Source organism: Hypoxylon trugodes (assembly GCF_022578975.1).
Source record: "Hypoxylon trugodes strain CBS 135444 unplaced genomic scaffold F4822scaffold_3, whole genome shotgun sequence".
In the NCBI taxonomy this organism is placed as follows: domain Eukaryota; kingdom Fungi; phylum Ascomycota; class Sordariomycetes; order Xylariales; family Hypoxylaceae; genus Hypoxylon; species Hypoxylon trugodes.
In genome coordinates this window covers 2,533,380-2,547,024 of record NW_026250018.1, presented here as the reverse complement: position 1 = coordinate 2,547,024, position 13,645 = coordinate 2,533,380, and the positions used below count along the sequence as shown (strand labels likewise).

Here is a 13,645-nt window from a genome sequence, read left to right as displayed (position 1 = left end):
TGCCGCATTACGACTAATAGAGAGGGAAAGGATAAACCTTGAACCCAGTTGTCTACAGTATGATGGGTATAATATCATGCAAATTGTGACGTGAACGAAACGTAGAATATATGGACTTGAATTCTGGTTAGGTTGCTACTACCTATTGACGATGTCTTGCTCATTCCGGGCCCACGGCTTGGCTCTACTGGTGAATGGAATGACCTAGCGAGCGGCATTGGTTAGCTTAGAAACGGTAAATAGGTAACAATCGTTCAAAGTGACGGATCGCCTGCTCTGCACAAGAAAGGAGATTTATATCTGTGGGCGGGTGGATATTTTTGCTTTTCCTTCTCCTTCTCTACCTAACCTATGTACGGGAGTTATGTACAGGGATGTACACTAGATAACACAGGTATATCTACGCTATGTCGATGAGATTTGATGTTTAACCCACTTCTCAAGCCCACCACGAGCAATAATTTCCTGTACATTTGGAGGCAATTCACCCACCTTTTGACTCCATACTTGGCCACCCTCGCCTTCCGTAACTGTGACCTTGCTCCGTCGAACATCCCAGAGGAATTTCCAGCCTGTCCGTCGTGACAGCGCCTTTTCTCCGTCTGTCCCGGTTCGAAACGTTTCACGTAGTCTCTGTACTAATCTTGGTACCTCGACACCCATCAAGGCGTTGTTGATACTATTACGACTAAATATGTTGCCAAAGCTGCCCGCGACAACAAGCGGAATCTCTTTGGCAAGGATAGCAGTGGCAGCCTGCTCGCGTGAGCTACCACATCCAAAATTAAAACCTGCGACGAGGATGTCGCCTGGCTTTGCGATCTCTCGGAAGTTCTTGTCATAGTTCTCCATGCAAACTTCAGCCATTTTTTCAACGGAGACATTATCCTGATATGTGTACTTTCCCGGGTAAATACCATCTGTGTTTATATTGTCGGCGTCACAGAAAACAATCTCTCCTTCTACTTTTTCAGGAAAGCCAGCAAGAATGTCCGTAAGCGTCTCTTCACCATTGCTGGACTCTAAAGCCTCGCCACCGGCTACGTTTTGCTCCACACCAGATATGATGCTGTCTGCTTGCGCGATGATCTTCTCCAATGCATCCTCGATACTCATAGCTTTGTCTTGCTCGACATTACCGTTGCCCTCGCCAATGATAACTTTCTCCACGCCTTGAGGCTTCTGATACCATCCAGGGCCAGCAATCCTGCCTTGCAATGCGCTAGCAGCGACGACTTCGGGGCTCGCAAGATAGGCCTTGGCTTCGGTCGAGCCCATACGCCCCTTGAAGTTGCGGTTGCTAGCGCTAATGCCGACCTCACTGGGCTCAAGTAAGCCAGTGCCGAGGCCGATACAAGGCCCACAACCGGATGGCAAGGGTTGCGCGCCGGCATCCAAGAGCACTTGCCAATCGCCAGTCTCCTCAGCCACCTGCTGTTCCGTGAGAGACGCAGCAGCGATGTAAAAGTTCACACCGGGAGCTACTTTCGGTTCCGTTCCATTGAGAGCAGCCTCTTTGAATACCCTCGCAGCGGCAGCTAGATCCGAGGCCCTCGAATTAGTGCACGAGACTAAATAGGCTTTATTGAGTTTTATATCCTTCGCTTCTAGATCGCGAAGAGGAGTGGCAACCTTGACAGAATTCGGCCCTGAAACGAACGGTGACAGAGTGGACAAGTTCAAATAGAGAGACTTGGCGTATGTAGCGCCGGGGTCAGTGGTCAATTGGTTTTGGACAAGGTCGTCGATTCTCGTATGGGCGAATTGGTTCAACGCAATACCATCACCTAGGACGGCGGACGTGGTAGCCTTGGCGCGCAACCACGTCTTTAAGACCGAATCAATAGGGAAAAGTCCCGTCAGGGCGCCCCATTCAGTAGTCATGTTAGCAATGGTGAGCCGGTCATCAACAGGTATGCTTGACATGGTTTCTTCGGAGCCGGTGAATTCGATCGCGTGGTTCAGCACGTCGTCACTATTAAATAGACCACACAAGGCAACGATGACATCCTTTCCGGTCACACCGGGGGGGAGAATTCCTGTGAAAGTGACTTTGGCAATCGGAGGAATCTGCCACCAGGTTTTGCCGGTAGCCCAGATGCTGGCCGCGTCGGTTCGCACTATCGGAGTACCAAGACAACCTACACCCCCATACATATTGCTGTGACTATCCGAGGCGACGGTAACAGTGCCCGGCCACGCGTAACCTTCTTCGACCATAATTTGATGGCCGATACCCCTCCCAGCAGGATAGAAGTCGACACCATGTTGCCTAGCGAAATTCTCGATCTGTTGGTATTTTTTAAGATTTGTTTCGCTTTTATTCTGCACGTCGTGGTCGAGAGTCATGACAATCTGCTTGTTGTCGTGGATCTTGGAGGCGCCAATTGACATGAACTTGAGCGCAACGGGCCATGAATTATCATGCGTCATGCAGTGGTGAGGGGATAGAGTGACATAATCGCCTGCCTTCACCTTCTTCCCAGGTGCAAGGCCTAACGAATACCTCTGTACGATCTTCTCGGTAAGGGTTTGCGGGGTCGGGGAGGGCGCGTTGAAGGAAGCGAGTATGGCCGAGGAGGAGGGATCTTCTATCTGAGAGTGAAATGCGCTCTGTGGACGTCGGGGCAAAACTGTGAAAGAGCGGGTTACTGGCGGGCGCATCACATGGTAGAAGGCGTCATGATGGCGACGAGCTGCGAATCCAGCTCTGGTCGCCAGCGTCCTTGTCTAAGTTCGTTATAAGCTGTAGATACCTATGGATATAAATAAATGGATGGCTTGACTTACTATGCAACCACGCATATTTGAGTATAACCTATTATTCTTGCGGCGAGGTCATGGCTTTCAATTAGACTAATTGATATTGCCGTCTTGGAAGAAAATAAGAATCGAGACTTCTATTAATTGTTTTTTCTTCGTTTCTTTATTTTTAATTTTTTAATTTTACTTGTTCGGAGGATATTATTTGAACCTCCGACATCGTTCTCGATTTGGGTAGATCCTGAAGCACGAATTAAATAAGTAAACGCTGATTGGTTAGAAATTATCAAGCAGTTTCAGATGTCTACTTCGATACTTAATAGATGGCGGGGTAGTATAGCTAACAACATTAATATCATCCAGCTCTTCAGCTGTGGCTGTGCTGCATTATGCAGATTGGCGGGTGAGTCATGATGGTTCGTTGAGAAGATAGGTACCGTAGTACAAAGTGTGGGGTTGGAACGATCATTCCGTATTCCGCGTCTCTACCAGTACCTACCTACATAGGTACCTAGGTAGGTACCTGTACGCACTAAAGAAGATGAATTCTTAGGTACATCATACATGGATGTATCTAAGTATGTAGGTATACCTAGGTACCTACTGTAATCGCTAAGAATCTTCACTGAGTTCACCCTAAGGTTCGTCATTAGGCTGCATACATTCCTAGATACATACCTAAACACCCTTAAGACGATACACGTCTCTAATTCCACTCCCTGTCCACTGCCCACTGTCCACTCGCATCCATCTAATATCTTACCTCACCTTGCCTACCTACCTTACAATACCTACCAGCCCAGCCCAGCCAGCCTACTCATTTTGTACTTATTTCTCTCCATGTACAGGCGTACACCTAGATTGGATATCTAAAACATACCTGATTACAAAGAGGTTCTAAGAGAATCTTGAAGAATTGCATTCAGCTTCAGATCCTCTCAAGCCTTCTCATTGTCATATACACCAATTCCTTCCTCCTACTCGACTTTTCACCCCACTCGACGAAGAGAAAGAGAAAAGAGAGAGGAAGAAAAAGAGTCAGTCCTACTGACCATAGCGCCAAACCACTGTACGACCCTGACGTCTTACTCTTCTCTCCCGCTAGAAACCCAGTCCCATTAGGCAACACTGCTGCTTCGCACCATTCCCTTCCACCTGGCCACAACCGTCAAAACGTGGGAACGTGGAAAATTGTCATGTGAAATATTCGGTTTCATACCCATTTGTTATGTTAGATACATGACTTCCTATGAGGTCTTTTATTGTTTTATTGAACAAATGTGACTGTTTCTGAGAGAAGATAAGACTATTTTACCATCCAAGTTTTATTTCTGACACGGAGTTCGGAGTTCGATTACATTTTTTGAAAGAGAACCTACCTACCTACCCAGGTACCTCGTAAATCATGGCGTCTAGCTCCTCGGGAAAGCCGCCACGAGTCCTTGCTTGCGTGAGTTATCGCACCACTCAATATGAGCTCGCCGTCATCAACCCTCATCTCTAACTAACCTGTATAGGTTTTATGTCAAAATAGAAAGATCAAGTGTGACCGCAAGAGTCCCTGTTCTAATTGCATCAAGGTCAGTTGTGCCGGTGAGGTTCTTCTCTCATCTCCAGTCCTGACAGACCGTGCTCAGGCCAATGTTCCGTGTACCCCAAGCACTCCAGCCCCTGCGCGCAAGAGGAGGAGACCCAATCAAGATCTACAGCAGAGACTTGCTCGATGTGAGGAGCTTTTATCCGAATATGCCACAGCAAAGCCTACTGCTTCCACCTCATCCGGCGAGTCTCCAAGCCATGACGAGAGTTGGAAACCCGCCGGGAAACTCATAGTCGACGGCGGTGGCGGCGTAAAGTTCATAGATAGTTTCTTATGGGCTACCATCCATGGTGAAGTAAGTTTCATTCCCTCCTGCAAGTTCCCTTTCGAGGTGTAGGTCCTTATAAGTACGGTATCCGATGAAATTTGATAACTTTGATTTTAACTCCTTCTTTTGGTCCGAATAGCTCTCGGCAATGCGCGAGATACTCGAGGATGAGGAGACAATAGACGACCCCTCTACGCCAGCCGATTCACAATCTTCCGATCTCGACGCAGGCTTAATATTATCAGATACTTCCAATATTAATTTACAAGAGCTACATCCGCAACCAGCCCATGTCTTCCGGCTATGGCAGATTTTCCTCGAGAGAGTCGACCCAATAACCAAAGTTATACACGTCCCTACGGTCCAACCTCTTCTCGTTGAGGCTGCGACGAGTAGGGCAAATATACCTAAGAACATCGAGGCCCTCCTATTCTCCATCTATCTAATGGCGGCGGTTTCTTTAACTGACGAAGAATGCGTGGAACGATTTGGGTACAGCAGGGAAACCGCCTATAACCGCTTCTCTACTGGTTGTCGATCTGCCTTGATGCGCATCGGTATCTTGAAGAACTACGATCTCGTAGTCCTACAAGCCATGGTCTTACTCCTGGTATGTACCAGCGCCTACCTCCTGATCTGAATCTGACCTCGACTCACATTCGCTCTTAGTTCTCCCTTCCCGGTCGTTACGACCGCCACGCAGCGTGGATATTAAACGGTGTAACGGTAAGAATTGCGCAGAAGATGGGGCTCCATAGAGACGGCGAATTCCTTGGGCTCCCTCCATTTGAGACCGAGATGCGGCGGCGCATATGGTGGCGTATTATTTTACTTGACGCCATGTATGCGCTGGCGTCTGGCCTCGGCCATTCTCTCCTTCCACGTTCGTGGGATACTAAACCACCCCTAAACATTAATGACTCAGACCTATATCCCACCATGACAACAATTCAACCCCGAGACAGCCCAACAGACATGATCTTCTGTCTAATATGTTGCGAGATCGCGGCTGTCCTAACTGACACACCCGACCTCCATCTTGTCATCCTGCAGAATGAGACAGGAGCGAACGCGCCGGATCCCGATCGAGTTGAAAAGGCATCTCGACGTATCGACGAGCTAGACAGATCTATGACAGAACTTCTCAATAAATATAGCGACCTCTCAATGGGCCCTATCCATATATTAGCGACCGTGTCTAAAGCAGGGATGATTGACAAGCTTCGGGAACTCATTCGACCGATGAGGGACCAACCAGAATGGGGTACCGAAATCCTATCTTTCAAGGATTATTTATTCAAATTATCACTCTCCACAGCGGAACAGAACTTGATCATGTATCGATCACCTCAAACTAAGGGTCTTTTCCTATGGTTTAGTACGTGCTGAAAGGTATCCCTCGTCGTCCATCCCACCCTTTGCTAACGCTTCTAGTGATGTCTCATTTTCAATCCGAAATTTTTACATACATGCTTGGGCAATTATGCTGTCGAACGTCCGGGCAATTGGTGGAAAGGGCATGGGCGGTCGTGGACACCGTCTACGAATTTCACATGGAGCTCTATGATCTCTCAGTCAAAGCGCATTTGGCTTCAGCAATATTCGCAATCCGTGCTTGGAAAGTGCGGGAAAGAGTGCTACGAGAGACAACTGGTTCCAATCCAGAGACGCCAACTTATATACAAAAGCTGCAACAGCTCCTACCACCTGATGAAGCCAAGCACACGCGTATTGATGAGCCTCCTGACTTAACGAATTTAAGAGTTAGCCCGGAACCTCCACAGCCCATTGTAGATGTCGCCTGGGATCAGATGCTCGGATTTGTTGACGCGGGATCTATCGAGTGGGGGGATATGTTTGCGACACCCAGCGGTGGACAAACGCAACCGAATTACGGGGGATACGGGACAGGATTCGGGAGCAATGGGATCAATTGGATGTAGATGCTCCCAGTCAAATGAGTCTTTTCGCTTTGTCATTCCAAGGGTATCCGAACAGGATTCTTTGTCCGCTTTGGCTCGGGATAGCGTCGTCGTTCCAATCATCGGAGGTCTAGCGATGGGAAATGCGCTTTGTCTGCACTCCGAGATATTGCGGACCGGAAACATACATACACAATAGGTTAGTTAATAAATGAAACAAGGAATCAGCTGGAAGCTAACTACGCGGGTTGGGCAACCCGACCAGCCACTAAAGTGAGTGGTATGATGCGACACAGCAGCGTGGCGCTGGAACGTTTTAGCTATCCCGGTATCTACCTCCTTAACGGTCGCAGCAACTTTTCCCCTCAGATCATTTATTTCATTGTATACCTAGGTAGAACCAATAAATATTACCCACCTCCCTAACAAGTGTCTCGGTATTGAGAATGATTGGTAAGAAATTCACTCGTGGCGCACCATGATGGAGGGTGCCACTCGGATATTAAAGATGAGGTTTGGTCTCGGATCGTAGTACGTCTCTTAACGTACCTAGTACTTAAGAGACCTAGAAAATCAAGTAGAGTGTCTATAAACCGGGTACATAAGTACTTATAATAAATAAAAGGGGAAATTATATACAAGAAAAGCCTATTTCTATTGATCGAATTATATAACCTGATTATGGCCATGCTGTTCCGACGAGAGAGGAAAAGGCAGTATCCAGCTGCCGAGGACTCAGGACCAACTCCAAATGACGCACCCCTAGACAAGACAGAAGCACAACAGGATATGCCTCGGCCAAGCCAAATAACACCTGACGAGGAGAAAGTCAGTTACCCCGAGGGTATTCAACTTGTCATGATAATGGTCTCAGTTTTCGTCTCTATGTTTCTTGTTGCGCTGGATCGCTTGATCATCTCTACAGCAATACCTGTCATTGCGGACGAATTCCATTCCCTACCCGATATTGGTTGGTATGGTTCTGCTTACTTATTGACCACTTGTGCTTTTCAACTTCTATTCAGGAAAGTATCTTCCTTTTCCCCCGTAAAAGGCAATTTCCTAGCAACTATTTTCCACACGTTTGGACAGGACGAGATGGTCAATGTATATCCAAGTTGGTGAAGCAGGATAGGGGTATCGTGCCCACGTATGTTCACTCGACTCAAAAGCTATAACTAAGATGAACTTCGCTTGGTAAGATTCCATTCTCACATAGGTATCTAGACATTGAGGACACCCTCTTATCCCGCTATTATTTCCTACCTTACGCTTTCTGTCTTAGGCGATCCTGAACCTCCCAAGCGCATTGTGTCTTAACAAAGCCGGTTGATCGGCAATCACAAAGCCCTTGAAACAAGAAACAAGGACGCGTGAGACAAGAGCTTTCTTCGATTGGGTGCCATAAATATCTAGCTAGCCAGATGCTGTCGCTCGCTAAGCTAGAGCGGACCGTCTCATGTGGTCTAACCATACTGAACCGAATTCTCGAGTCGAATCTTCACCGTATGCCACTCGGATAGGCAACTAAGAATATATAGGGTACCCAGGTATATAGTTCGTCGCATATTTCACCCTTTATAGTTATTTCGACTACCATATCCCCTTTGGGATCCACCTCTTCTCGGGAGGCCAATTCCCTCTGATAGAAGTAAGGTTGTCGCTTGAATCGGAATTATAAAATGCATGCAGACCAGACTCCAGCCAATGGAGATAGCGATTGGACGTTCATGTACGTTTTGCTCGGCTTAATACCAATCTTCTTCGCTGTTGTAGCAGTTTACTCGGTGTGGCGCGATGGTTCGGTCGAGTCACAGAATGATGACCTCGAGACAGCAAGGGGTTACGGATTCCAGCAGACATGGAACCCAATGAACCGAAATATGGCGCGTTCTGAACGGATGGGGGTCTCTACGACGACTTCCCGAGGTAAGACGACGCCTATAAAACCACCAGAGTCTAGTAGAGACATAGAGAACGAAGCATCTGGGATCGGGAGAAGCATGCCAGGCCTCGACAACATTCCTCTTTCAATATAATCTTTCTTAAAAGCATTTTGCTTTGATCATGTCGTTATTCTGAGCTGTGAAGTAAAGGCACGTAACAAACTATCCCGTTTTGAGTCCGAGGTACTATATAGATCTCCCCATACGAGACTTGATAAAATAATAGATACTCCTAGCGTAAAGTTGCAACCAATGGCCCTTGAATTTTTTATAACATGGTTCTAGTCGAGGAGGTTCTTTTCACATGCTAAAAGTGGCCGGCGACCCCAAAACAAATCGAACCCCCCCCCCCCAGCAGAGTAATTTGTTATGACGGCTCTTTACAAGAGCAACCGTTCATATTGATTTTCATATGCGCCGTTACGCCCGCCCTTCTAATGCTTTGGTAACACTTATACTTTCAAGCTCCAGTATCGAGTTCACACAAAATTTGAATGTCCGTCATAACATGCCTCATCCGGAATACTCCTAACGCCTTCAGATGCCGCAGTCTAAGATATGGTTCCGTTTTCCCCTGCCCTGAAGTGAAGTGAATTTATACATGAATCGGGGTCCGCTGGGGTATCGACAAGAGGATAGAGGACTGGAGCGTATAGACAGTTAAGGGAAAATTGCTAATTCGAGCACTACTTTGAAAGAGTGCGAGTATCTGAAACCCGGTCGATTCCAAGCACAACAGCGATAGGCTGCATGAACTTGTGCGACCCTTCTAGCCCAGGGACGCAGGTTGCTATCATGGGCGATTGCGATCGCGGCTTCGTTCCCTAAGACGAAGTACAGGGATGCTAGTTGCTCAGTTTGCGTAGCAGTTGTTGTAGGTGATCAGTAATCTTTAGGCTGCCAAATGCCCGCACCGAGTGGTTTGCTAATACCGAAACCAACACCAACAGCGATACCAACAATAAGGAAGGCGATGAGGACTTTGATGATGATTCTATTTCGATGGCTAAGGTGAGCCATACATTGGCAAGACCTGTTGTTAATCTTAGCGGCGCGCGCCTTTTGTCGCCAATGATCTTGTCCAGGCCAGACGGGACAATCTGATTTTGGCCTGGTTGCACCCGTCGTCGTTTTATTGAGATAATCGGAGGATCGGACTGTCACCATTGCCTCGATATCGGTGTCGAAACCATTGGGTGTAGAGGCGGAGCATGGTGTTGACACGTTCGAATTTCGGCGGATTTCCATACTTGCTTCCGGGCTTCTCTCATGCGTGGGCGAGAGGAGTTGTTGGGTAGTGATTGTCAATTGGCCGGGTTTGGATGATTTCTCATCCACCGTCGTAGAAGCCATTTTTTAATAATATCGAGGACGAAAATTGAGCAGTCGCTGGTGTTGAATTTAAAATTGGGAGAGCGTTAAAATATACGCGCCGCGGTCTTTTTCAGTGCGGTCGAATAAGAGGCAAAGTCACGATTTGTATAGCCAAGTAAAGTTGCTCTACAGTACTCTTCTTGAACGGCTCTGGAAAAAGAAGTATGTATGCTGGAAAGCAATGTCAACCAAACCAAAGCAAATTGTAATAGCTCGATAGCAGTTGCTGCTTACTGGAATTCAGAAGGAAGAATGAATTCCACCAAGAGCTGTCTCCAAATTGACAGCTAAGAATTAGACCTTATTCTCTTGTAACTTCCGCTCTCTGCTCTCTGCTCTCTAATTTTGGGGTAGTGATAAGTTCCACCGAAGGAAATCCCAGCCAAAGGGGATATTTAGGGATTAGTGATGGTTCGGCTTTTCAATGTATTGGCGTGTTCTTGATTCTTGGGGTGGCGCTTCGCGTTTCGAGTTTCGAGACGGATCAATGAGATTGATTGAAGAACGAGTGAATCAAATGAAGGTGTGAATGGTAAGAGAACTGGTTACTACCTCCTATGTATGTAGGTGCAGCATACCACCGGATACTACTACCACTACTACTCTACTACTCGTAACGAGAGAGTTCAAAACGAATGGACGTGTTCTCGACGAGTCGTACGTGATCATGCAAGGAACAAGCGAACTTGAACTCTTTGAATGGTAAGATATACAAGAGAACGAGCGAATGGATGAACGCATGTGTTCCAGACCCTGCAGGTGCTAACCTGTAGCAACGTCCTGGGGTGTTGTGGATGCTGTGGATAACAGGGGTTCATTCAATCAAAAGGGGGGAGCAGGGGTATAGCGTGACAGATTTGGTATGTATCGCGGTCCCACAGAAGAGGTCCGACCACTAGAAGGAAGAAAAAAAGAGGGAGTGGAGAGATGTCTAGTGTGCTTGAAGTTGAAGGCGCAGATCAGAAACACTCTATACAGTTTTATTAAACTTTTTTTTTTTTCTGTATTTGAGTTTTCGTATCCTTTTTAAAATTTATGTTCTCAAATAGAATTCGCAGATACATAATATATGTACCATATTATAAATGTGTGTATCTACTTAGGTATTTACATATGTATGTAGGATATTTATTATATATAATGTATCCATATAACATTTTGGTATAATGATAAGTAGATTCTAGCTTGGTTTATAGCTACAACGTTAGAAATATATTACAACCATAAGATATCCTAAAATCGTTTGTAGAAAAGGGGCGAACCGCTGTTTTCAAGTTGAACGTACCCAGGTTAATTAGCGTATTCCGGTGCGTATTAGCGCCTACCCCTCCCTAGAGCTTGGTCCAATTTCATATCTAGAGTGTACAATGATACTAGCATTTGCCCAGCATAGACTAGCTCATGAATACTTGGTATAGTTCATGGATCGAGGCCCTTGGCACTAACCTTCTCATTATGTACAGGGAATAACGGGAGGCTTACCTCAATTGTGTTTCTACTTTAATCAAGGTTTATTGGCAACAAGAAACGAAACGCTGAAGAATATCTTCAATTACGTATGTACAGGGCATTAAAACCCCCCATTGAAAATACACGCCATAGCTATCGGAAAGATGCGAATTATGTATAAACACTCATGTGTTTGTATATCTTATGTAAACGCGTATCCTTTGGAATGGAACAGTTGATCTCGCATGAAGGATTCTTTTCCTGACCTCAGATCTCTTCTCAGCATGCATCCGGGCCACCATGGCACGTTGCATGGCGCCAATGCCGGGTATTTCCGGCATCTTTCCATTAACACAAGCAAATTCTCAATTAAAGTAGACAGAATTCATATGGAGATACTATATATTTAAATTTATATATATTTAAGAAATACAAATGTACATTTAAAGTTACATAATATAACACACTTTTTGTTCGTCTGCCTAGGTATAATGAGGGGTAAGTGAGAGATAAATAAGGTACCTGCATGTAGGTACTAACCTTAATGTGAGAACCGGTACCTACTATCGTACTAGCGTGCCTGGCTTAGATTAACAGGAGATAAAAGTGTATTAGAGCTAATTGCCTATTTAGGTATTAAGGGGAAATAATGATCGCTTCAATATTCCAATTTTGACCATTCGCTTCGTTATCACAATTGAATACATATTATGACACCTATAATTTGTACTTCGATCCCACATAGTCTTGAGCATGAAATTGGTTCTATGCTCTTCATAATGATAGCGTCATCTTCCCATGTTCATCGGCATCCATATTGTCGATATGAACACCTACCTTGTGGTATTTGATGTCGCAATTGTTTTTCATTGATTTTCCTCTACTTCATTCCACGGATTTAATGGTACTGCTAGGTCACCGCTGTGCAGAGTTTGGCATGTCTAACACGAATTTTCGGCAGACAATTAGTACGTCCAATAACAGACGATGAGAGTGAGGTGATATATGTAGTATACGGCAGTACCCAAACATGGTTGCCTACATACATAACTCTGGTACCCGGTTTGTACTACTTACACTTGCCTGATTGAGTACATTTTGTGAGGCAATTACATATGTAGAGAAGCAGGTATGTGATACCATGTAGAACGTTTAGTGCGTTCTTGCCTTGCCTTGCCTCGTCGTTTCCTCAAGGACTACTTCATGTACGTAGTTGCACCGATGTACCTGCCTTTAGGAAGTCGCTTATTCATTTCATTATATGTGAGTACCTGCGTTGTCTTTTTTTCCTTCCCCCGAATACAATATTTGATTATCTCTTCAACTGCTCTAACACGTTACCTAGGCCAGTCCGGGCATATTCTATACACAACTAAAGCTTCAAGATTTCTCTGAGGCAACTCCCACGTAAAATTCATTCGCCATGAAGCTTATTACGATTCTTGTCATTCTGGCCTCTAGTAGTTGCTTAGGTGTGGTAGCTACAAGCACCCGAATTACGACCACCTCATCTGAATCTGGTGCCGTGATACCGCCAACCCTTGAGAAGCGAGATGCTTATACCTGCTATGGCGTAAGTGACAAAGGCATCTTCCTGTTTCGCTAATGTACCAGTGAAAAGGCTTACCTAGTTCATCATAGTCTACCAACACCTCCGTTTCGGACTGCCAAAAGATTCTTGACACCATCCGAGGCGATCCACGGCAGAGTTTTAAGCTCTTCTCTAACATCTGCGCTGTATGGAACGAAGGATCCTGTCGAGTGCGATTCTGTGCTCAGCCTTATGTCACCCGGCCTGTCAGCCGATCGGCGGAGTGGCTGGCCACCTACATAGCCAGTCCATTGCTAGACGGCTGTATTAGCAAAGGGAGCATGGGAGTCATTGCGGATAACCCCAACATCAATAGCCACGCGGGCACATATCGGGTATGGGTGTATTAATGTCAGAGGAATGCAGTGCATAGGCAGGCAGGGCCGTATTAGCTACCTCCCTGAAGTGGGAAAATATTGGAATTATAGGGAAATAATGGCGACATTCTGTCATGTGCCTAGGTGGTTAAGAAAAGTTTAGAATGGGGCTCAATTCTGTATCGAAAAATAGATGGTTGAGACTGCAAAGTACCTATATCCTATATTTTGATATATCTTCACCTGCGGCTCTACGCGCCTCATGCACGTGTATACAACTTGTTTATCTATACTACATGTAACGAGCCTGTAATTTCACAACCTTAGAGGATACCCGGCTACGTACCCCATCTATACCTACATACCTAGGTATGTACTACTTCATGTCGGATACATTCAATGCAGGTAGGGGGGA

At 45.9% G+C, this 13,645-nt stretch overlaps 6 protein-coding genes across 6 annotated transcripts; 4 read left to right on the top strand and 2 right to left on the bottom strand.

Annotated features, from left to right (window-relative positions):
* Positions 1-241: 241 nt before the first annotated feature.
* Positions 242-3,022, bottom strand: F4822DRAFT_179881 (uncharacterized protein). The gene is made up of 2 exons (XM_051453395.1): positions 2,791-3,022; positions 242-2,730 (listed from the first exon to the last, which is right to left on the bottom strand). Exons 1-2 carry the CDS (start codon positions 2,803-2,805, stop codon positions 406-408), a joined length of 2,340 nt encoding a protein of 779 aa, XP_051317034.1. The 5' UTR covers positions 2,806-3,022; the 3' UTR covers positions 242-405.
* A 442-nt stretch (positions 3,023-3,464) lies between these two features.
* Positions 3,465-6,979, top strand: F4822DRAFT_396147 (fungal-specific transcription factor domain-containing protein). Its single transcript, XM_051457494.1, has 7 exons — positions 3,465-4,213; positions 4,281-4,343; positions 4,401-4,658; positions 4,771-5,241; positions 5,301-6,009; positions 6,066-6,752; positions 6,819-6,979. The coding sequence occupies exons 1-6, from the start codon at positions 4,169-4,171 to the stop codon at positions 6,572-6,574; spliced, it is 2,055 nt and encodes a 684-aa protein (XP_051317033.1). The 5' UTR covers positions 3,465-4,168; the 3' UTR covers positions 6,575-6,752; positions 6,819-6,979.
* F4822DRAFT_179775 (uncharacterized protein) lies at positions 6,931-7,749 on the top strand. The gene has a single exon (XM_051453394.1). The coding sequence runs from the start codon at positions 7,235-7,237 to the stop codon at positions 7,676-7,678; it is 444 nt and encodes a 147-aa protein (XP_051317032.1). The 5' UTR covers positions 6,931-7,234; the 3' UTR covers positions 7,679-7,749.
* Positions 7,750-8,131: 382 nt separating this feature from the next.
* On the top strand, positions 8,132-8,987 carry F4822DRAFT_179769 (uncharacterized protein). Its single transcript, XM_051453392.1, has one exon. The coding sequence runs from the start codon at positions 8,236-8,238 to the stop codon at positions 8,590-8,592; it is 357 nt and encodes a 118-aa protein (XP_051317031.1). The 5' UTR covers positions 8,132-8,235; the 3' UTR covers positions 8,593-8,987.
* On the bottom strand, positions 8,988-10,127 carry F4822DRAFT_179770 (uncharacterized protein). Its single transcript, XM_051453393.1, has one exon. The coding sequence runs from the start codon at positions 9,850-9,852 to the stop codon at positions 9,382-9,384; it is 471 nt and encodes a 156-aa protein (XP_051317030.1). The 5' UTR covers positions 9,853-10,127; the 3' UTR covers positions 8,988-9,381.
* Positions 10,128-12,014: 1,887 nt separating this feature from the next.
* Positions 12,015-13,522, top strand: F4822DRAFT_396141 (uncharacterized protein). Its single transcript, XM_051457493.1, has 4 exons — positions 12,015-12,226; positions 12,284-12,451; positions 12,668-12,895; positions 12,964-13,522. The coding sequence occupies exons 3-4, from the start codon at positions 12,746-12,748 to the stop codon at positions 13,261-13,263; spliced, it is 450 nt and encodes a 149-aa protein (XP_051317029.1). The 5' UTR covers positions 12,015-12,226; positions 12,284-12,451; positions 12,668-12,745; the 3' UTR covers positions 13,264-13,522.
* The last annotated feature ends 123 nt before the right edge of the window (positions 13,523-13,645 follow it).

Excerpts from the sequence above, each read along its gene's own strand:
- F4822DRAFT_179770 (XM_051453393.1), bottom strand. The coding sequence starts at position 9,852 with ATGGCTTCTACGACGGTGGATGAGAAATCATCCAAACCCGGCCAATTG.
- F4822DRAFT_396141 (XM_051457493.1), top strand. The coding sequence starts at position 12,746 with ATGAAGCTTATTACGATTCTTGTCATTCTGGCCTCTAGTAGTTGCTTA. Across the intron at positions 12,896-12,963 it reads ATGCTTATACCTGCTATGGC|TCTACCAACACCTCCGTTTC; the intron begins GTAAGTGACAAA and ends AGTTCATCATAG.
- F4822DRAFT_179775 (XM_051453394.1), top strand. The coding sequence starts at position 7,235 with ATGGCCATGCTGTTCCGACGAGAGAGGAAAAGGCAGTATCCAGCTGCC.
- F4822DRAFT_396147 (XM_051457494.1), top strand. The coding sequence starts at position 4,169 with ATGGCGTCTAGCTCCTCGGGAAAGCCGCCACGAGTCCTTGCTTGC. Across the intron at positions 4,659-4,770 it reads GGGCTACCATCCATGGTGAA|CTCTCGGCAATGCGCGAGAT; the intron begins GTAAGTTTCATT and ends TGGTCCGAATAG. Across the intron at positions 6,010-6,065 it reads GGGTCTTTTCCTATGGTTTA|TGATGTCTCATTTTCAATCC; the intron begins GTACGTGCTGAA and ends TAACGCTTCTAG.
- F4822DRAFT_179769 (XM_051453392.1), top strand. The coding sequence starts at position 8,236 with ATGCATGCAGACCAGACTCCAGCCAATGGAGATAGCGATTGGACGTTC.